Consider the following 22,435-nt stretch of genomic DNA (forward strand, 5'->3'; position numbering starts at 1 on the left):
GCATTGATAATATTACATATTCCCAATAATTAAAATAATTGTCCTCGACGAGTTTTCATATTTTGAAACCGTTGCATAGTATATATATATATATATATATGCTAATTGTACAAACTAAAACAAATTAGGCAATTGACACACCCTGACTGAAATCAAGGCATGACACCGATCAAAAACAGGGTGTGTCAGCAATAGTTAAGAGAAATTGCAAGACATCAATTTAATCATAATTTATAAACAAAAGATTGTAAGAGGAATTGCGAGTAAAATACATACTTTGGGTTGTTGACCAATTAATCAATGTCTTTTCTTTGACGGAATGAGGGAATAATGGAATTCTTTAATCTGCAAAAAAAAAAAAAAAAAAAAAAAAATTTGTTAAATTAATTTACAATCGTAGATGACAACATATATGAATTAGCAAATTGCAAAAAAATTGAAAATGACAACTTTGGAGATTTGAAGTTCATACCTTTGAGGATCATAGAAATTGAAGATTGATCGAAAAGCAATATACAGATATCAACTCTAACCCAGACTGGCAGACTGCAGTCGGTTAAAAACTTGGAGAATGATAAAATACTAATTTTTAGTATTGGGAAAAGAAATAGAAGTGTTGGAAGTTGAAATAGGTAGGCTTTAGGATTAGACTAGATTACATAAATATCCTTATAATATTTAAAGAGGGCATGATCTTTTGTTTAGGAAATTTGAATGATTTAAGTGAAAAAGTCATGGAAAAGTGATAAAAAAAAAAATAGTACTAATTTATTTTTTTTTATTTTTTTATTTTTTTTATAAACCAAAGTAGGGTAGGCCTAGGACTACTATGGTCCTATGGTCCCTCCGCCCCTGGACATGAAAATGTTTGGCAGGATCCATTAACTCGACACATACGACACGACCTGTTAACGAGTCGAGTTGTTATTAGGTTGCTTGTTAAAAATCCGTTATCTTAATGGGTTTGACACGACAAAATCCATTAAGATAACGAGTATGACATGTAAAGGACACAATTATGACAAACCTGTTTGTCAAATCCTTGCATATGCTTATAAGTAATTGGCTACTTTCCTTTATTGCCAATTGGTTTTACGTGAAACCTCAATTTCCTTCTTAATGTCAGATCATGTTGTCTCACGTGTGAAGCCATACAACCACATGTGCTTCATGTCACTCAATTTGTGTTATCCATATGTTAGGCTTAAAATTTACCACATATAAAGATGCATGTTGCGACAAAACAACCTTATTATTGAGTATAGGATTAAAAACCAGGATGCATCTGACATCCTCAAAAATAACAAGTTAATCTACCGGCAAAGAAGCCGAGATTGTTCATCATATCCATTTACATTAATTTTACAGATTGTGGGCTGGTTAGGATAGGTTGTGACCAATTAAAATAGACTTGAGTCTAGTCAATTGTTTGTTATGTCAAAATGTGAGATGGGCATGACTAAACGTGATAAGTTATGAATCCACAATATAGTGGGTTATCTAACATATCCTTCTACATGAGTTACAAATCATGTCTTACATGTCCCTGCCAATCCAATCTTATTCTAAGACCCAATATTATCCAACTCACCAAACGGACCCTAATAGTCTTTAAACACCACAATTTAGTGAGCGACTCAAAGTATCATTTTTTCATGAACGACTTGAAATGTCATTTTTTCGTGAACGACTTGAAGTGTCATTTTATTGCTTCTGAATTTCTTTCAGTATTTTGGTGAAGGATGTGACATTACCATTAGAATTTATAAAGTCAATCATTTTGAAAAAAAGAGATATGCTTGCTTATTAGCTTGATTTTTAAATCATAAGTGTGCACTTATACGACATTCAATCCTAACCATAACATATTTAAGTCAACGTATTGTAGTGCAATAAGGATAATAATAACAATATTAAATTTGAGAATGACATAGCACATTCTTCTTCTTTTTTATTTTATTTATTTATTTATTATTATTATTATTTTTTTTAAAAGTTGCATATCCTTTACCTCGCTGAATTTTCTCTGTAAGGATCCTGGGAATCTTCACATCATATTCGTTCATCATACATCGTGTGGTCAGAAATCATTGAAATTTTTTTATTTAAAATTGAATATAAACAATATATAACAAAAATTGGTTGCACAATGTGTGAGGAACAAATGTGATTGGAGAATCATGCGAGGATCCTCTCTCCCTTTCAAAAGGGTAGCATACTCTTTATTGAATAGCTTTATTTGCCGTTGATGTTGACTTCATGAGCTAAAAGGGCAGTCATATAGATGAAAAATATTAAAGATGCGAATATGTTTTATGTTTTAACATTTGAAGGAAGTTTACTTTAAATTGTTTAATACGTGAATATATTTGATGAAATAGAACACGCGTCGTATGACTTCTCCAGCCTCACAACATTAACATTCAAGAAACTATTCTACTTATATGAAAATTATAGATCAACGCTTATATTGAAGCAACTTATTAAAAATGATTTTTTCATTATACAAACGTATCAACTAATGATTTGTTTCTAAAAACAAAGATTCCTTATTTAGGAAACAGTCAAATTTTTTTTTTCTTTCCAAAAAACTGTTTGCTCAATCAATATTGTAGTCTTTACTTTGTTCAAATAACACAGGATGATCTGTTTGATGACTATTTTGTTTCTAGTTTTTAATTTTTGTTTTGTTTCTAGTTTTTAATTTTTGTTTTGTTTTGTTGATAAAAGAAAAGTAAGCAAAAGAAATGAGAAATTGATAAGGGTGAAAAAGGACAGCATGAAGGAAATGTGTACGAACGACACAAAAAGTAAAAAAAAAAAAAAAATTAAAAAAAAAATTATGAGTTATTCCCACATCCAAGTTTTTGTTTTCTTATAACTTCTTCATTTCTACTTCTTCCTTTCCTCATTTATTATTGTATTTTTTCTTTGCTTCTAGAACCAAAACAAAAAAAATTTAAACTAAAAAAAACATTTCTTATTAAAAAAGCCCTAATATTTTAAAAATAATCGTCGACCTTTGTGGCTTTTTCGTAAATTGCAAGATGCGTGCATGTCTGCAGTCGTCGTTCTGAGAGTTTGACTTATGGTATTGGTCGGTGATTGATAAGTTGCATGAATTACACGGAGGTGGCTTTCGGCTTATTAAGACGTGGTTTTAATCACCTACTTATCAGCCACGCTTATCTGGTTGACAAGTTATCAAAAAAAGTGCTTATATTCGCACCAAAAATCAAAAGTGCTTATCACGAAAAAGAAAAAGGATTCGGAGCTGAAAGTGAAGTCCAGTAGCTGGCGAGCCCCACCGTGATGTCGGCAAGCACGTGAGGTTTTACGAGAGTACGTAATGCAGAGAAAAATTTACACGACGGTGAATTATTGGTGTGATATGCAAGTGGTTTTTTATTATAATAGTGAAAATATGTAGAGTCATTGTATGACAATGTGGTGCGAACTCTATTAGTGGTTAATTTAACATAATTTATTGTTTGACAAAAAAAAAAAAAATATTGGTTTAATATAAAATTAAGAATAATATTAGGGATACTAAATTTTTAAACCAAACTTGTAAACTAAATAATGTATTATCAATATAAAATAAACACGTTAATCAACACTTGAGTAATAATCTAATCATCGACCACCACATCATTTAGTTTACAAATTTGGTATAAAAAGTTGGTCACCCTACCATTATCGTAAAACTAATACCTAGAAACCCATTAATAACAAAAGAATCATGTCAACAAAGTACAACTAACTTGATATTGGTCATCCTTACTGGTTTATCTACCCTTCCTAATCTTAATTCCAATAAACCTAAATGATGGACAATTCTAAGGGTAATCATTTATTAGAAATCCAAATGTAGAATCAAATACTTACAAAGATTGATATTTGACATGGCATATAATTGAATTGAAATTACCAAAATACTTCGCAAATATTCATAGCCATCATAAACCTTAGAAAATAACTTAGTTACAAATAGAAATAAAAATAAAAGGAAGAAAGAACCCGAAATTCATGGCAAGGCACGTTACGAAGCTCTTCTCCACAAATTGCTATAATGGTCTAGTTATATGGGGAGGGAGAGGGGGAGAGAGAGAGAGAGAGAGAGAGAGAGAGAGAGAGAGAGAGAGAGAGCTTGAGATGCCTTATTTATACTAGAAAATACCCTAAAAAGTCTGGTAGAAACTCTTTGAAAACAAAACAAATTCTTAAACAAATAATTACACGAATTAGGAAAGAAATCCTTCTTGACTTGAGAAACATATCATATGTCTGCACGCTAGTTTGGGGTTGTTCCATCTTCTAGAAAATTCGGAAAAAATAGAAAACTTTTATCTCTATGTCTTAGCTTTCCAGGCGTATATCGCAAGTTACTAGGAAATATCAAGAAGGATTTCAAATCCTTATTTTCCACAACTGCACAATTATGACGGGAATGCAACTTCCACTGGATTACCTTGCAAAACTAGAATGTTTGGCTCCATAAGAAATTATGAAATATGTACACAATGATCTTCAACCTCCTAACTTTCTCCTTCAGTTGGCCTTGCATAAAAAAAATCTTCCGTATTTCTCCCCCAAAAAAAAAAGAGAGTTGTAAATGCACAACTTAGCTGGATAGAGAAAAGAAAAGTAACAAGGTTGTTTTAAAAACCAATTCCTTTACAAAACAATATTTAACATGAAAATATAAAAGGTAATGCACCTATGATCAACATTGCTCTCCTCTCCCTATTCTTTTTTTCACTCCTTGCTCATTTCTCAAGCCCAAGTTCCCGCAGATCAAACTTTTAGGCATGTTAATGAAGTAGAATTTGGGGATTATGTTGTAGAGTATGGTGCATACTGAGTTTGCTTTTTGGTAACTTGATCCCTTCAACATTGGCTTCTACGACACTACCCCTAGTTCTCTCTCTTGCCACACGAATGGGTAATGCCACATACGGAATCACTCTTTCGTTGGGTTAGGGAGGACAAACGTGGAAACCCAGGTGGCGAAAATGCCACCCTCACGTTTGGGACGGATGGCAACCTTATTGGCCGATGCTGATGGCTCAGTGGCTTAGCAAACCAACTCTGCCAGCAAAGGCGCAGTGGGCTTGAAGTTGCTCCTGACGGGGCAACATGGTGCTTTATGACCCAAACGGAACTTTGTTTGGCAAGGTTTGACTACCCTGCATATACTTAGTTGGTGGGTCAATCTCTACGAGTCGGGGGAGTGAACATGGAGATAGAATTCTAGGTTTTGGTGAATATTGTTATGATATTATTCTTCTCACATAGAGGATATAAACTTATACAATCTCTCACAAACTAGGAAACAAGTATCCCAAATCCACAAGGATATCAATTACATAACTTTATACCCAAAAATAACTCTATATTCCTTATTCCCTAAGATTGACTCACGCAACACTCCTCCTCAAGTTGGTGCGTAGATATCACCTAGGCCCAACTTGTTAAATGAGTTTTGAAATACTCTGTCGCCACCGCATGAGTTAACACATCAGCTAACTGGTCTTCAGATCTTACGTATGGAATATCAATTAACTTAACATCCAACTTCTCTTTGATAAAATGTCTATCCACCTCAACATGTTTTGCACGATCATGCTGAACTAGATTATTAGCTATTTCTCGCGCAGCCTGATTATCACAATATAATAGCATCCCTCCATGTGGCTTGAACCCAATCTCTGTAAGAAGAATCCTCAGCCATAATAACTCAAAAATCCCATGTGCCATACCATGGTGTTTGGCCTCTGCTGTGGACCTAGCAACCACATTCTGTTTATTGCTCATCCAAGTCACGAGATTTCTTGCAACAAATGTAAAGTACCCTAATGTAGAGCATCTATCAGTAATGTTTCTAGCCCAATCAACATCAGTGTATCCTTTTACATCCAAATGCCTATGTTTCCTGAAAATCAATCATTTTCCAGGTACACCTTTCAAATAACTCAATATTCGCATTACTGCAGCCATGTGATCCTCACTAGGAAAGTGCATAAATTGACTTACTACATTAACAACATATGCAATATCTTGTCTCATGAGAGACAAGTAAATCAACCTTCTTACTAACCTCTGGTATCTTTCCTTGTTTGCTGGAACCTGGTCTGGGTAAATCGCCAAATGATGATTTTGAACTATAGGTGTTTCTGCTGGTTTACATGCTAACATCTTTGTCTCAGACAAAAGATCGAGAACATACTTCCGATGAGATAAGTAAATACCATCCCGGGAACGAGCAACTTCAATTCCCAAGAAGTACTTCAAACCTCCTAAATCTTTCATCTCAAACTTCGAAGAAAGATACACCTGTAGTCTCTCCATCTCCTCTGTATCATCACTAGTGACTACCATATCATCCACATATATTATCAACAAGGTAACCTTTCCTCCCTTGAGTTTGATAAACAAAGTGTGATCTGCATTTCCTTGTCGGTAACCATATTTCTTCATCGCATCAGTGAATCTTCCAAACCAAGCCCTCAACGATTATTTGAGTCCGTAAAGAGCCTTTCGCAGTCTATATACTTTGCCTACTCTATTTTGCACTTCATATCTAGGTGGAAGCTCCATGTACACTTCTTCTTCTAAGTCTCCATGTAGAAAAGCATTTTTTTACATCAAATTGTTTCAACGGCCAATCAAAGTTAGCAGCTAAAGACAAAAGAACTCCTATAATGTTCATTTTTGCTACCGGGGTAAATGTTTCCTGATAATCTACTCTGAAAGTCTGTGTGTACCCCTTAGCAACCAACCTTGCCTTGTATCTGTCAATGGTTTCATCTGCTTTATGTTTGATGGTGAACACCCATTTGCATCCCACTAGTCTTTTTCCTTGTGGTAGTAACACCATGCTCCAAGTTCTATTTTTCTGTAAGGCCATCATTTCGACCTTTATTGCTTCTGTCCATCTAGGATCCCACAAAGCTTTTTCCACTTTTGGTTGGAATTTTGATTCCATCCATTGTATTCACCAGGCTTGATACTTGAGAGACAGTCGATGCTTAGAAACATACTTTGCAATAGCATATTTAACTTTTCCACCCGGAGAATACTTGTCAGGAGGTTTCCCACGATTTTGTCTAAGAGGCAATACATAAGTACTTTCAATGTTAGTCAAATTATGAGCTTTGTCAGATTGGGATAAACTTACCTCATGGATATCCTCAAGCACATGGACGGGTACAACTAGATGATGGTTATTTTTTGAAGTGTTTGGGCTGTCCAAACTTTGAGTTAAAGGTCCTAGCTCACTGTTGCACGATCCATTTTGTGCGCTGGGCTCAGAGAAGCCTTCAGCCATTAGGCCTACTTGCTTGATCATCCAAACTCAATAAGCCTAGATTGGGCTCACCATGCTGTCCGGCTTATGGTCACTCATGTTGCTGGGCTCACGATCACTAAAACCCATTGCTAGATCACTAGAACTCATTGCTAGCTAGCAAATGCTACTACGGCAGGTGTCACGCTCACAGTGGCTATCCACCTGCCTAGTTGGAAGATCAATCCAACTATAATCTTCATGTGTGCTCTTCCCTTAAGATTATAGTAGGTGTGTTCAGTGAGAAAAAACATCTCGTGCTCGGAAAATGTAACATCCATGGTGACATACATACGCTTGGTTGGTGGGTGATAACATCAGTAACCCTTTTGCTGACCATTAAATCTTAGAAAAATACATCGAACTACACATGGATCCAACTTACTACGCTGATTTTTGTGGAGGTGCACATAGGCCACACAACCAAAGATACATGGTGACAAATGAAGGGAAGATGGTAATGTCACATGGTCAGCAAAAACTTCAATAGGAGTGCGAAAATTAAGTACTCGAGAGGGCATTCGGTTCATTAGATAAACGGAGTATCTGACGGCATCCGCCCAATAAGAGTGAGGAACGTGTGCACCAATGAGGAATGCTCGAGTGGTTATCAAAATATGTCTATTTTTGTGCTCCGCGACACCATTTTGTTGTGGGGTTTGTGGGCAATTAGCCTCATGAAGAATGTCGTGTTCCTGAAAAAATTGAGAAAGTTCAATATTGAGATATTCCTCGCCATTATATGACTTGAGAACCTTAAGGGAAAGAGAGTATTGAATTTTAACCATGCAGTAAAACTGGTGAAAAATTTGTCCAACATCACTTTTATGTTTCATAGTATAAAGCCATGTCATTTTGGTGCAGTCATCCACAAAGATAACAAACCAACGAACCCCCGTGATTAATAGCTACTGGAGAAAGTCCCCCCACATCAGAATAGACTAACTCAAAAGGAACTATTCTTTTATTGAAACTCAAATGATAAGAAGTACGATGATTTTTTGCAAGAATGCAATCATTACATTGGAAATCGGAGTTTGAAATGCTATGAAATAAAGATGGAAGCAATTTTTTCAAATAACCAAAAGATGCATGCCCTAATCATGACATAACCAAATTGTCTTATTCTTGTTCGGATGGCTACTGCGCACTTGATTTACTCGGCTTGCCGATACACATCCACATAATATAACCCTCTCCTCTTAGTAACATGCCCAATTATCGCCCGATTTTGGATATCCTGAAGTAGGCAAAAAGTGGGAAACAACACAATCTAATTGCTCAGTAACTTGACCAACAAAAAGTAGATGATTGGATAATGACAGAATAAATAGTGCGTTGTGAATAGAAAAGATGGAGTAAGGGAAATAGAACCCGCTCCCGTTACAGGAGCAACATCACTGTTGGCTGCAATGACATCTTCTTTAGACGGTGAAGTCATGTGATAAAATAATGATGCATCATAAGTCATGTGGTTTGTAACTCCATAGTCAATTATCCAATCAGTGTCTCTTTTGGTGAATGTTATTAAAACAATACTGATTTTACCTAAATATTTCGAGTTGTCATCCATTGAAATTTGATTGATTAAGGATAGAAGTAGACCGGTTTCATCTTCCTTGGACACTATCTCTGAAGTTGGCCTTGTATATTGGGCTGCCATCATTTGGTTGGACGGATTGGGCCCTGGTTGACTTGCTGCAATAGTAGTAACCCTTTTTTCTATTAGGCTTTGGGCCCAACTTGGCCCCCTGCTGCACTTGACGCTGCTCCTGGTCCAGCGGCTGCCACTCGGGCTTGTCCTGTCCATTTGTTCCCTTGTGCCTTTAGCTCATTCTTCCTTTCCCAGTACCATTCTAGGTAACCATGAATTTCAAAACAGGTCTCCTCAGTGTGTATTGTTCCATTACAGTGATTGTAATGGAGTTTGTCTTTATCGATATCCTTCTGGGTACGGAATGATCAAGAGTTTCCATTAGACGGTGGACGAGAACTAGGCGCCTTAGTTGCCAAAGCCATAGGGGGTACTGCCATGGTAGTCTTTGTTCTTATCATAGTAGCCTACCTTTAGGATTCACGTCGTACCAAATTGAAGCATTCTTCGATTCCGGGGATAGGTTTCATCCTTAGAATCTCACTCCGAACTTAGTTAAAACCACTATCTAATCCAGCAAGAAAATCGTACACCCTATCCTTTGCAAGTTCTTCTTTACGAGTTTTCAAATCCACTCCATACACTATACGGAGATGACGTCTCTTGTCAAAGTCCTGCCACACACCCTTTAGTCTGGTGAAATACATATTAATTAGACGACCGTCTTGTCTTGTCCGTGTAGTCTTACACTGGAGTTCATAGTATTATGACTCATCAAAACCATCATAAAACATCTAGGTGACACTCTCCTAGATATCTTTGGCCGTGGGCAAGTCTATAAAGAGGCCAAGTAGGTGTGGTTCCATGGTTTTGGGCAACCACCCGCGCTCAATGGCATCTTCAGTTGACCACTTCACTTATCCTAGATCAATCGTCGGGATTTTTCCCTTTAGATAACCTTGCTTACCGAGACCTAAAACGTGTACCTCTATCATCTTCGACCAAACCTTGAACTTCGAGTCGCTCAACCGAAACCCGAATGGAATGGCATTGATGTTGGTAGATTCGCCTTAGGCATACACATGTTGCATGGGAATTATAGCACCAGTTTTTACCTCTGCCATTGCACAGACAGATTTGGAGGTTGTTTTGGTTTTGTTGTAGCTTTGTTGATTCCAAAGGCTACAGGGTTTTGATTTTTGGGTTCAAGGTTTGATGAACACTAGAGTTTTGACGGCTAGAGTATATACGTGGTTAGGGTTTTTCGAGAAGAGACAGGTTGAAACCTGCTCTGGTACCAAGATAGAATTCTAGGCTTTGGTGAATATTGTTATGATATTATTCTTCTCACATAGAGGAATATATAAACTTATACAATCTCCTACAAACTAGGAAACAAGTATCCCAAATCCATGAGGATATTGGTTACATAACTTTATGCCCAAAAATAACTCTACATTCCTTATTCCCCAAGATTGACTCACGCAACAATGGTAGTCAGCCAGCTGTTAGTGAAAGAAAACTCAGATGGTCCTTACAGCTTGGTGATGGAGCATAAGGAATTTCCTATGTATGCTGTAAGGCAAGAGCTCTCCAAAGCCGTTACTCTACCCAATATTCTCCCAAATGGCTGGTTGTTGAGAAGGGGTCGTTGGACATTGTGACATTAAGTTGTTCCTCGTGGTCTCAGATTGGTTATGCCTATGACATTTAACTTTTGAAAATCTCCTTGTTGCAAGACTCAAATACAACGGCACATTGACATTTCTCAGGCTTGGAATTGACGGAAACATCAAGCTTTGCACTTACTATGAAAATGTGGATTGGGTTGCATGGGAGGTGACCTTCAATCTATTCGAAAGAGATTCGTGCAAAAGTGAATACCAGTTGCCGGAGCGATGCGGGAACTTCGGTCTTTACGAGGACAGCCAATGTGTTGTGTGTCCATCCTCTAAGGGATTTTTGGGTTGGAGCTAGACTTTTGAGCCTGAGAAGCTAACTTCTTGAGTTATGCAAAGAGCTTGCACTGCTACAAAGTTGAAGGGGTTGATCACTTCTTGAGCAAGTACCCCAGAGGACCTGCTACAAAGGAGAGTGATTGGGCTAAGAAGTGCACTTCGGAGTGTTTGGGCTACTTCTACAACCAACATATCAAGGTGTGGATAACTTATGATCTCAAAACCTGAACAAAGTTGCAATTCTACTCACGTGGCTTGCATCAAGGCACCTAATTACTGATGCCTCGGCTTAGACCGATTACTTTTGTTTGTTGCATTTCTCAAACATGTCCGTACTACAATTCGAAATTTAAAATTCATGGAATAAACGGTTGTTTCCATACTCCACAGGAAGGATTAACAATATTCTATTATTAAAAGGGATTAAGACTAAGATTATTTGTAAACATCATGAGCTATATATCCATCAATGGCGGAGTTAGGAATTATTCTGTAGGTGGACTATGCTAAAATAATTAAAATTTTAAGTATGAGCCCTTAAAATCCACACAATAAACAGATAAACTCGCAGCTATATCAAGAACTAAAAATAAAGTGGTCAATAACTTACGAATTGATCAGAGAAATCAATAAACTTGCAGACTAGCTAAGAGTCAAAGAAGATATGATTACGTCTAAGTGCCTCTTTGTCTTTGGCAAGTGGTATAGGTTATTGTTTTTAAGACTTCAAAATGTCTAGTCTGGTCTGTAATTCTGTATGGAATTAAGAAACAACTTTCATAAGTTAAGAGTGAGTGTATTGAGTGGTGAAATGTTGCAATCTACAAAGAGCCACGTATATATTGTAGTGATGATAATGAAGTTTTTAATTTAATACCATAAATTTTTATTGTTTGTTAAAGTGGTTAGTTTTTTAGCATTTAAAATACTTTTATTATTTTCTATTCTCTAAAAGAAAACTTAGGATTCAAACTTTTCGTTAGTTAGGTGGGTTAAAACCGTAAAAAATCATACAATAGCATAACTAATTAGTATTTTTAATGTTAAAAACCTCAAACCCTCCCTATGCCAGACCCACCTTAGCCATGTACATGGCTCCACTGGTGACATCCATCATCCTTATTTACTTATGGGGTCTTTGCTGTCATTTCCACTCAACATTTCAATGCCAGATGTGTTCAGCCTGCAAGGCTATATATGCTTAAAAACATTGTTCTCATCATCGCTTCTATTAGAAAAGAAAATATATTTAACAATTAAGAATGAGTTTGATAATTATTTCGCTTTTAATTTTTACTGAGATTTAAGAAAGTATGTGAAAGGAAATGAGGAATGAAGAAGAGTGGTGGGAGGGAGGAGAAAAACCAAAGAAGAATGAATGAGAACCTTCAAAGTGAAAGCAACTTAATTAAAATAGTTATAGGTTTTCGGTTTTCGATTTTTGGTTTTGGTACATCAGTCCCACCATCTTTTCTTTGCTTTTTTATATCCTTCATTTCTCTCATGTATTTTTTATTTATTCCAAAATAAAAATAAAAATGAATAATTATATCAAACGAGCCTTAAGGTATTCTCCATGTGCAGAATTGAAACAAAGTTGTTTCAATTTTTTTTTATTTCATGATAATTCAACTTGGACAATGCAAAATACAATAAATTAAATGGGAAGTGATCTAGCCAAGGAACTTTAGTGGTTAGGTGCCTTGATGTAAAGCCACATGAGAAGGACTGGCCACCTTAGTCAAGGTTTTCAAATCATAAGCTATCCAACACCTTGAGGTATCTTTGTTGTAAAAGTACCCTATACACTTGCAGTCCGAAGTACATTTCTTACCACAGTAGGTCTCCTTTGTAGAAGATCCCCTTGTGTACTTGCTCAAAAAATAATCAACCCCTTCAACCTTGTAGTAGTGGAAACTCTTTGGATCTCAAGAAGTTAGCTTCTCAGGCACACAACTGGTATTCCAACCAACTAGTCCATTAGACAATGGGCAAGCAACACATTGGTTGTTCTCACAAACGCCGAACTCCCCACATCTTGACGGCAGTTGGCACTCAGTCTCCCAAACCGAATCTCTGTCGAAAAGTGTGAAGGTAAGCTCCCATGAATCCACTGCGCCATAGTAAGTGTGGAGCTTGATGTTTCCGTCGATTCCAAGCCTGAGGTATGTCAATGTGCTATTGAATTTGGGTACATCTAGAACGGGTATACTACCCTGCGGATACAGCTCTAGGGTTAGCTCGTAACGATAACCCTCATCCTGTTCCGGGGCGTTACTCACTGTCACATTGTCTAATGGGCCATCACGAACAGTAGCCAATTAAGAGTAGAGTAACGACTTTGGGGAGTTGTTGCTCTTGTAGTACAAAAATAATCGGGTTCTTTAGATATAGATCTTTACAACTTTTATTTATTAAATAAAAATCTATCTAGTTATAAATATCCAAATAAAACCTAAATTTAAAAATGCCTGCCAAATATAGAAGTAATCTATAATTAGAACATATTTACAATTTGTACCACAATATTCAAAATAATAAATGTTATTACTCACCTTAATTACAATGAAAATATAATTATTGCACATATTATTACCCCAAACACGCACATATATATGTTCAAATGTATATATTACTACCATAAGCTCAATATATATATATATATATATATGTACACATATATGGTTTACCCATGGGGTGTGCTATCCACATACCCCATTTTACTTCTCACACATCCTTTGATAATTTTTGTCCATTGATATTCTTCAATTCATCCGATCCGACGGCCGAAAATTAAAAAGGTGTATGAGAAGTAAAGTGTGATGTGTGGATATCACACCCCTTTACCTATATGAACGTATAGCAGTACTATATATATAGTTTACCTATATATATAATATTACTATATGTTCACATATATATATATATATACACATACATACGTGTGTGTGTGTATATATATAGACACACACATATACATATACATACACAATACTAAATATATGATCAAACGTCTTAAACTAATTAATCTACCTATATTTAAATTTATGATGAGCAAATAACATATGTTTTGGAGGTAAATTAATATTGAATCAAATAACATTCTTTTATTTCATAGGTAATTTATTTTCCTTGTATTATTACATATATTTGGCACATTTTATATTATAAGATATATGTACAAATAATAGGTAAATTAATCTTGAATAAAAAACAATTGCTTTATTTTGTAAGTAAATTAATTTTGAATCAAATAACCTTTCTTCATTATGTTGGTATTTTATTTTGTATGTATCATCATATATATTGGGCACATTTTATTATTATATGTACAAATAATAGGTAAACTAGTATTGAATAAAATAATAACATTTTTTTTATGTAGGTATATTATTTTGCATATATTTGGGTTTGCTTTATTATGTAGGTAAATTATTTTGCATGAATTTTATGTATGTCAAGCATGTTTTTTTTTTTTTTTTTTTTTTGTTGTTGTTATATATATATATATATATATATATATATGTGTGTGTGTGAAATAATTTACCTACCTTTATACGTAAAATATAATTTTATTGACTTAACTAAGCATGTATTAATACATTTATTAGGCATGTTTTATTGTTATCATATATTATGCAATGAATTTATTATTATTATTATTATTATTATTTTGTTGTAAAATTATTAATTCTCCCTTACAATTTGTATGGAATTAATTGTGTAAATCAAACATTCAAATAGGGATGTTTTGGGCATCAAAGTTTTATAAATGTGTTAAGTTAAATATAATTAAGGAATTTGCTGATGTGGAATCTAGTCAATGAGTTTTATTCCAGTAAAAAACTTATATCGAATTTTATATGGAAAAAATTAAGTTTCAGAGACTAAAATCATAGTTTCAGAAACCAACAAAGTGTAAGGCCCATCTTTGTTTTCTTTCTCCGAGCCCCGACTGACAAGCTTGCTTACTCCTCCGGCGCGTAGAGATTGACCAACCAACAAAGTGTCAGTTGGGTAGTCAAAACTTTGCCAGACAAAGCTGACCCTTGAGCCATAGAGCACCATGTTGCCTGTTGGAGGCAACTTGAAGCTTACCACACCATTGTTGGCAGTATTGGTTTGCCAAGCCACTCGGCCATCAGCATCCACCAGTACTAGGTTTCCATCTGTTCCGAATGTGAGTGTCGCATTTTCACCAATGGGGCTTCCTCGGTTGGCCTCCCAAACCCAACGCATGAGTGACTCTGAACGCGTCAAGCCCATACGTAGAGCAAGAGTGAAGGCATTCGCGGTGGTGTTGTAGAAACCAAGTTGGAAGGGGGAGCTAAAGACTCTGAGCATACGATAGTCTGCTTGATATTCGGCAACGTAAGGCCCGAATTCTCCCTCATCGACAAGCTGGAAAGTTTCATTGGCAGGAACTTGAGCTTGAGCAATGAAGGCAAGAAGTGAGAAGATAAAGAAGGAGGAGAGCATTGGCATGGTGAAAGCATGGGAAGACATTTTAATTTGCAGCTTGGTTGATGTGGTAGTACTTAGGCAATGTCCTCTATTTATATTGATGACAGACTTCGATTTGGATCGTCTTTAGGTCGACAGTCTTCTTAAACTATTGTTAAAGGAAATTATGTCATCATATTATAAAACGACTGTGTAGAGGCCATATTTGATCAATGCCCTACACAGCTGCATAATTGAGTATATGCCAAATTTGATCAATGCCCTAAATGGCTTTACACACACACACACACACACACACACACACACACACACACACACACACACACATACATATATATATATATATATATATATATATATATCCTTAATCAACTGTTAGCTAGAGAATGCTGATATGTACAACGTGCATGTATGTTGAAGGCATTAAATTATGGATAAATTAGAATTAGATGTCTCATTTTAGATTTTTCTAAATTAAACATTTCAGTTACTTTTCAACTTTTGATTAAAGTGCATTTACTTTTAATTAAACTTCATATTCCAAGTATATTCATTAATTTAAGTATTTTATAAATTCTTTTAAATCCATTTCTATGTAAAAAAAAATGCACTCAATAATATTCATTAATTTATTGCTATTTTTATGGAATCTCATCCCTTCCTCAATTTAAGGATTCAATTATATCTACTGGGGTTCAAGATTAATTGGATGAAATATAATTTTTCCAATTTCCAACTCAACATTTTATATAGATTATAAAAAAACAAGAGTCGTTTATAATTAAAATTGAGATGTAGACTAGACTGCCTAATTTCATGCAACTGAAAATAAATTTAAATTTTTTAACAACTATTTATAATAGAAACGTGAACTAAGAGTTTTCACATTTTTATTTTTATTTAAAATGAGTCCTTATTCCAATAATTAATTATTAAGAGTTGACGAAATATTTTTTAGTGCAATGTTTTAATGTGAAAAGTTATCTTTTTTTTGGGTTACACAACTTACACATAACGTACCATAAGTTTTGTACGTACCAAAATAAGGATAATACAACGTACTAATAACTTGGTACGAGCAATATTTTATAATGTACCAAAATATTAATACGTACCCAGATTAAATTTATATATAACGTACCAAATGATTGGTACATTATATTTAACATATCTGTTTGGTACTTTATATTTAATATATGTGCATGTTATATTTCATAATTGTATGTTAATAGGATGTTTATGGTGTTTTTAGAATTTAAAACAACAAATTATTTGAATAAGAAAAATTCATTTTGAACGAATTATGGTAAGATAAGATAGGATGTTTGTGGTGATTTTAGAATATTTGTGATATTATTTTCTGAACTAGTTGGTTAATTAAATACAATAAAAATTAGTAGAAGAATGTTTGATCAAAAGTTTATAAGTTATAGATGTTTGATTAAAAAAATTTCAAATTTGAGGCATCTATATCAAAATGCCCCTAGTTTAATTAAAAACAATATGGGTATAGACATTAAGTTGAGTATAAAAAGAAGTTATATATGTTCAATAAAATTTCCCCTTCTATTTCTTTTTAGGGAAACTATTTGTTATTTTATTAATTAGTATGGTCTCGATTATGATATTGTTTGGGCTTGAAATCTAGTACTTGGGCCCATAAGAAATAACCAAGAAGAGAGGATTGTGAGTCTTGACCCAATAATGAATATTTAGTCGAGGAGACATTCTTAGACTAAAAATGGAGTGCCAGCGATTCGACCAAGTCATAATAGAATTGGAATTGTGAAAGGATTAGATTGTGATAATGGTTCGATCGAATTTTGGTTGGGTTAGGACTGCTGAAAGATCAGAATGGGTTTTATGATTGGAATTATTCCAAAAATCAAAATTTGTGGCTGATCAAATGAAATGAATTGAGCGCCTAAGTAGACTAGGTTCAGAATTTTAGTCCAAGTCAAAGTGGCCAAGACTAGATAGGGATAGAGTCTAGGTAGGAAAAGGGATTTGATGAGATAAATCACGGATATCGTGTCGAGAGTCATAGTCCTAGTAGGATTCTACTTCAGCAGACTTGATCATCACGAAATTATAGCTTGATGGATCCTGCTTGAAAAAGAAGCCAAACACTTGCAGTCCGAAGTGCACTTCTTGGCACAATCGTTTTCTTTCACAGCAACTCCATTAGTGTACTTGCTCAAAAAATGATCGACCCTTTGAACTTTATAGTAGCGGAAACTCTTTGCATCACATGAAGTCAGCTTCTCAGGCGCACAACTCTTGCTCCAACCCAATACCCTTAGAAGAAGGGCATGCAACACATTGGCTGTCCTCACAAAGGCCAAAAGTCCCATAATTTTCTGTGTCAAAAAGAGCGACCGTCACCCTCCATACACAGAAATCCACCTTGTCCATGTACTGAAATCCACCTTGTCGTTGTAAGTGTATAGCTCGACATTGCCATCGATTCCGAGCCTGAGGAACATTGATGTGCTGTTGTATTTAACTTGAGCTAGATAGAGGGTTCCGCTACTTGAGGAAGAGTTGGCCACTAGATACTCTAGGGTTGGGTCATAAGACCCTCATCAGGAGCACTATTTAATGTCACTTGGTTCAATGTGCCCATTGGGGAATTGCTGCTCTTATAGTACAAAGGCAACTTTTTGGGCTCGATCACCAAGCCGTAAGGTCCATCTTTGTTTTCTTTCTCAGATACACGCCAAATAATCTTGCCCTTTGAGTTGTAAAGCATCACATGTTGCCATTCGGAAGCAACTTGAAGCCTACCACACCTTTGTCGGCGGTGTTGGTTTGCCACGCTACTTTGCCATTGGCATGGGCCAAGACGAGGTTTCCGTTAGTACCAAATGTTAGGATGGCATTTTCACCTACCGGTTTCCCCGATTGGATTCCCAAACCCACCGGAAGAATGCCTCCGAACGTCTGAAACCCATACGAAGAGCAAGAGTGAAGGCATTTGGGGTGCTGTTGTAGAAGCAAGTCGGAAACGGGAGGCAAAGGGAGCAAGCCTACGATAGCTTGCATGATATTCTGTAATAAAAGGCCCAAATTTTCCTTCGTTGACAAACTTGAAAGTTTGATTTGCTGGAACTTGAGCGTGAGCAATGAAGGAAATAGAGAGAAGAGAAATAAGGAGAGCAATGACTACGTGGTGAAGGTTGGGGACTGCATGGTTTATGTTGTAGGTCGTCTATTTATAATTTTATATATTAATCCATGAGGGCTAACATAGTCATTGAACGAGTGTTTAATCTCTTCTAACATAGTCATTGAACGAGTGTTTAATCTCTTACATAGATTGGACTGTGCATTTATGCTCAATCCCCGGGCAATGGGGCTGTCCAATCCCCCTCCCCAGCAAAAAATTGCTCCAATCCTCGGGCCATGGAGATTTTTAGGTGTGGAGTTGCTCAAAGTCTTTAGATGCCAACTTTGATCAATGGAAACCGACCCTACATTTTTGTACCAACACACGATTCTGATATATGGATAAACTTTCAAAATACTTTATGAATCACCAACTGTTTGAGGGAATTGTGATCAATATATATTCAGGTTTTTCAATATCCACCGGAGTATAGTATAAGTTCAAATTTTTCATCTCTAAATCTTTGACAGTTGAATCATTACTCGCACATCCAGTCTTTTACCTATTCGGTGCATAGCATACACAAGAAAATAGTAAATTTTCTTGAAAACTATATGCAACTGCTATTTGGTCAAATATGTAGCAACTACCCGGGAGCATTTGGTGATAGACAATGTATTCCAGCTACAGGCCAGGCTCCAGCACACTGCATTAATCCATTTCTGCATGTTGTATGGTTTGAAGTTTCAACTAAGGAACACAACTACCTACTGATGCACGCATGCATGTGTTCCACCAGATAACAATTCGTTGCTCCCTAACAACTTTGACCGTGTACGTCTAAGCAAACAAAAAGTTTGAATACCAACCACTTTCCATAAATATAACAGATCTTATCCACACAAAATCTAGAAACTGAGATAACCGATAGGTTTGGACAGTTAATATACTTTAATTTTAGCAATATGCACGAGATTCTGCGTTCAAAGAAATGATGAGATGGTCCTACTCCTACACCACGAAGTTTGTCTATGCGGCTATGAGCCTATGCCACTAGTTCATTACCACTAATTCTCAAGTCTGTAGTGGTCCAACATCATACAGTTGTCAAGAGAGTTAACTGGATTTGTTGATGAATAAAAGTTGGACCAACGAATGGTCGATGAAGGTGAACTCTAATGGCGTGCTCCGGTCAACACGTGGAAATGTTAGATAATCTGAAGGGAAAGAAAAGTATCGAAGGGCACCAGTTTGGTACTAGCCGAAGAGTCATTGATGTTTAAGCTAACTAAGAGTGATTCAGAGGTTACGCGGGTACGTAGTGCTTAGGGTTGTAAACAGTAATTACCTGTACACGGTATATAGTGACTTTCCTTTTACATGGAATGATTCACTGCTATTGTAGCTTTTTAGTTCAATAACACAATGTCATGTGTAACCTCCTTTCTGCACAATATTACATTATTGGATTAGAACACCACAGTGGCAATGAACCCCCCCCCCTTCTATGTACGTTGGGGAAAACCCTCCCATTGGTTATTGGAATAGTCAATAGATGGTTGCCACGTGTCGAGGCTACCACTTATTTGGGGTTGATCATGTGAATCGGCAAGAGTGGCTTAGGAAGGATATATACTTCATTAAGTTCCTAAGTCATGGTTCTTTAGTAGGTTCCTAAGGCATGGTGCTTCCACGAGTTCCTAAGACATGGTGCTTCAACAGGTTCCTAAGTCATGGTGCTTCAGTAGGTAGTAAATACTCACTAGCTTCATGGTCGATCATAAAGGTTACAACCACCTTCACTTTTCATATGGGGAAGGTCCGTTTGATATCTAAAAACAGCTCAGACAAGTGGGGAATTTTGGGGTGGACAAAAAAAAAGTTTGGTAAATCTGGATCTAAATGTTGGCTAGGTTAGCATCCTGTAGTAAGAGGAATAGTTATGAACCCTGTAGATTATCCCCTTTTAAAGGAGGGGGGGGGGGGGGGTGGTGGTGGTGAAGGGAGGCCCTAATTGGAAGAAAAACCCGCAACTCCTTTACGTTATATAAATTTAATAGTAGACGAGAATTTAAGAAAAAAATTCTTTATATTTATAGCATTGGATAAACCCTTCTTTTTTTTTTTTTTTTTTTTTTTTTCCAATATCCCATTGCATGAATAATTGATCCAGATTCTAAGAACAACAATGTCTTCGAATAAGTATGAGTAATCAAATGAAATAAAGCAGCTCAATAAGACCCCATACCTAGAGCTAACATCATATAACCCAATTGAGACATTGTAGAATAAGCTAAGAAAACAACAAAATACACACTAGATTGTCATTCCACATTCTACATTCTCCCTGTGGCCTAGTGGTTAGGTGCTTTGATGTAACCCACATGCGTGGAATTGGCAACTTTGGTTAAAGTTTTCAAATCATAAGCAATCCAACACTTTGATGTGTCTTGGTTGTAAAAGTAGCCCAAACACTTGCAATCCAATGTACACTTCTTAGCACAATCACTCTCTTTGATTGAATCTCCCCTTGCGTACTTGCTCAAGAAATGATCAACCCCTTCAACTTTGTAGTAGTGGAAGCTCTTTGGATCACAAGAAGTTAGCTTCTCAGGCTCACAACTCTCACTCCAACCCAACAGTCCCTTAGACGATGGGCAAGCAACACATTGGCTGTCCTCACAAATGCCCAACTTCCCGCATCGCTCCGGCAGTTGGCACCCGTTTTCCCATCTCGAATCTTTATCGAAAAGCGTGAAGGTCACCTCCCATGCACCGTAACGAACTACCTCATAGTAAGTGTGAAGCCTCAAATTTCCATCCATTTCCAGCCTCAGGAATGTTGATGTGCTGTTGTAGTTGGGTCTAGCAAGAATGACATTTCCTCTGGAGGTTGAGTTTCCCGCTACATAGTCCAAGCTCAAGTCGTAAGCAAAACCCTCATGAGCATCCGGCGAACATTTCAATGTCACGTGGTTCAATGAGCCCTTTTGGACGCTAATCCATTTGGAAGATGTGAAGTAAAGTGATGGTCGTGGGGAGTTCTTGCTCTTGTAGTACATAGCCAAACCTTTCGCCTCCATCACCAAGCTATAAGACCCGTCTTCGTTTTCTGCCTCCGATGCTCGACTCACAAGCTTGCTTACTCCCCCGGCACGCAGAGATTGACCCACCAACAAAGTGTTTGATGGGTAGTAAAAACTTTGCCAAACAAAGTTACCCTTTGAGTCATAAAGTACCATATTGCCAGTTGAAAGCAAGTCGAAGCCTACGACACCTTTGTTGGCGGTGTTGCTTTGCCAAGCCACTCGGCCATCGGCATTGGCCAAGACAAGATTCCCATCAGTCCCAAATGTGAAGGTGGCATTTTCGCCGACAGGTTTCCCACGGTTGGCTTCCCAAACCCAATAAAACTGCGACTCCGACCGCCTCAAACCCATGCGTAGAGCAAGAGTGAAGGCATTTGGGGTGGTGTTGTAGAAAGCAAGTTGGAAGGGAGAGGCAAAAGGAGCAAGCATACGATAGCTTGCATCATATTCTGTAATGAAAGGCCCAAATTCCCCTTCATTGACGTACTTGAAAGTTTGATTTGCTGGAACTTTGGCTTGAGCAATGAAAGCAAAGAGTGAGAAAATGAACATGGAGGGTAGTGACATGGTTAGTTGAGGGGAAGACAATTTTCGGTGGTTTATGCTGTAAAGCTCTGGGAGCAAATATTTATATATATTGACAAATTTATAATTTGATTTTTTTAACAAACAATATTATCTACACTAAAAGGGAGAGAGTAGGCTTAGCCTTCTAATGAGTTAACAATAACGTGGTTCAAATTCATCTTTGGCGATAATCGAACTTAAGACCTCTTACCTATAAGTGAAGAAGAATACCACTAGATCGTAGTACTAAACTATCTGCAATGCAAGTGATAAGCTTGTCTGGACGCCAAGCTTGACTTGTGGTTG

At 36.5% G+C, this 22,435-nt stretch overlaps 1 protein-coding gene and 4 pseudogenes across 1 annotated transcript; 2 read left to right on the top strand and 3 right to left on the bottom strand.

Annotated features, from left to right (window-relative positions):
- Positions 1–4,774: 4,774 nt before the first annotated feature.
- On the top strand, positions 4,775–5,257 carry LOC137714582 (epidermis-specific secreted glycoprotein EP1-like; annotated as a pseudogene).
- Positions 5,258–10,432: 5,175 nt separating this feature from the next.
- Positions 10,433–11,180, top strand: LOC137714583 (EP1-like glycoprotein 3; annotated as a pseudogene).
- A 1,407-nt stretch (positions 11,181–12,587) lies between these two features.
- LOC137714694 (EP1-like glycoprotein 4) lies at positions 12,588–15,406 on the bottom strand (annotated as a pseudogene).
- A 2,039-nt stretch (positions 15,407–17,445) lies between these two features.
- On the bottom strand, positions 17,446–18,556 carry LOC137714584 (epidermis-specific secreted glycoprotein EP1-like; annotated as a pseudogene).
- Positions 18,557–20,543: 1,987 nt separating this feature from the next.
- Positions 20,544–22,176, bottom strand: LOC137715719 (epidermis-specific secreted glycoprotein EP1-like). Its single transcript, XM_068455060.1, has one exon. The coding sequence runs from the start codon at positions 22,127–22,129 to the stop codon at positions 20,828–20,830; it is 1,302 nt and encodes a 433-aa protein (XP_068311161.1). The 5' UTR covers positions 22,130–22,176; the 3' UTR covers positions 20,544–20,827.
- Positions 22,177–22,435: the final 259 nt, after the last annotated feature.

Source organism: Pyrus communis, chromosome 14 (genome assembly GCF_963583255.1).
Source record: "Pyrus communis chromosome 14, drPyrComm1.1, whole genome shotgun sequence".
NCBI lineage: Eukaryota > Viridiplantae > Streptophyta > Magnoliopsida > Rosales > Rosaceae > Pyrus > Pyrus communis.

What these genes read in the sequence shown, in the direction of transcription:
- LOC137715719 (XM_068455060.1), bottom strand. Translation starts at nt 22,129, where the DNA reads ATGTCACTACCCTCCATGTTCATTTTCTCACTCTTTGCTTTCATTGCT.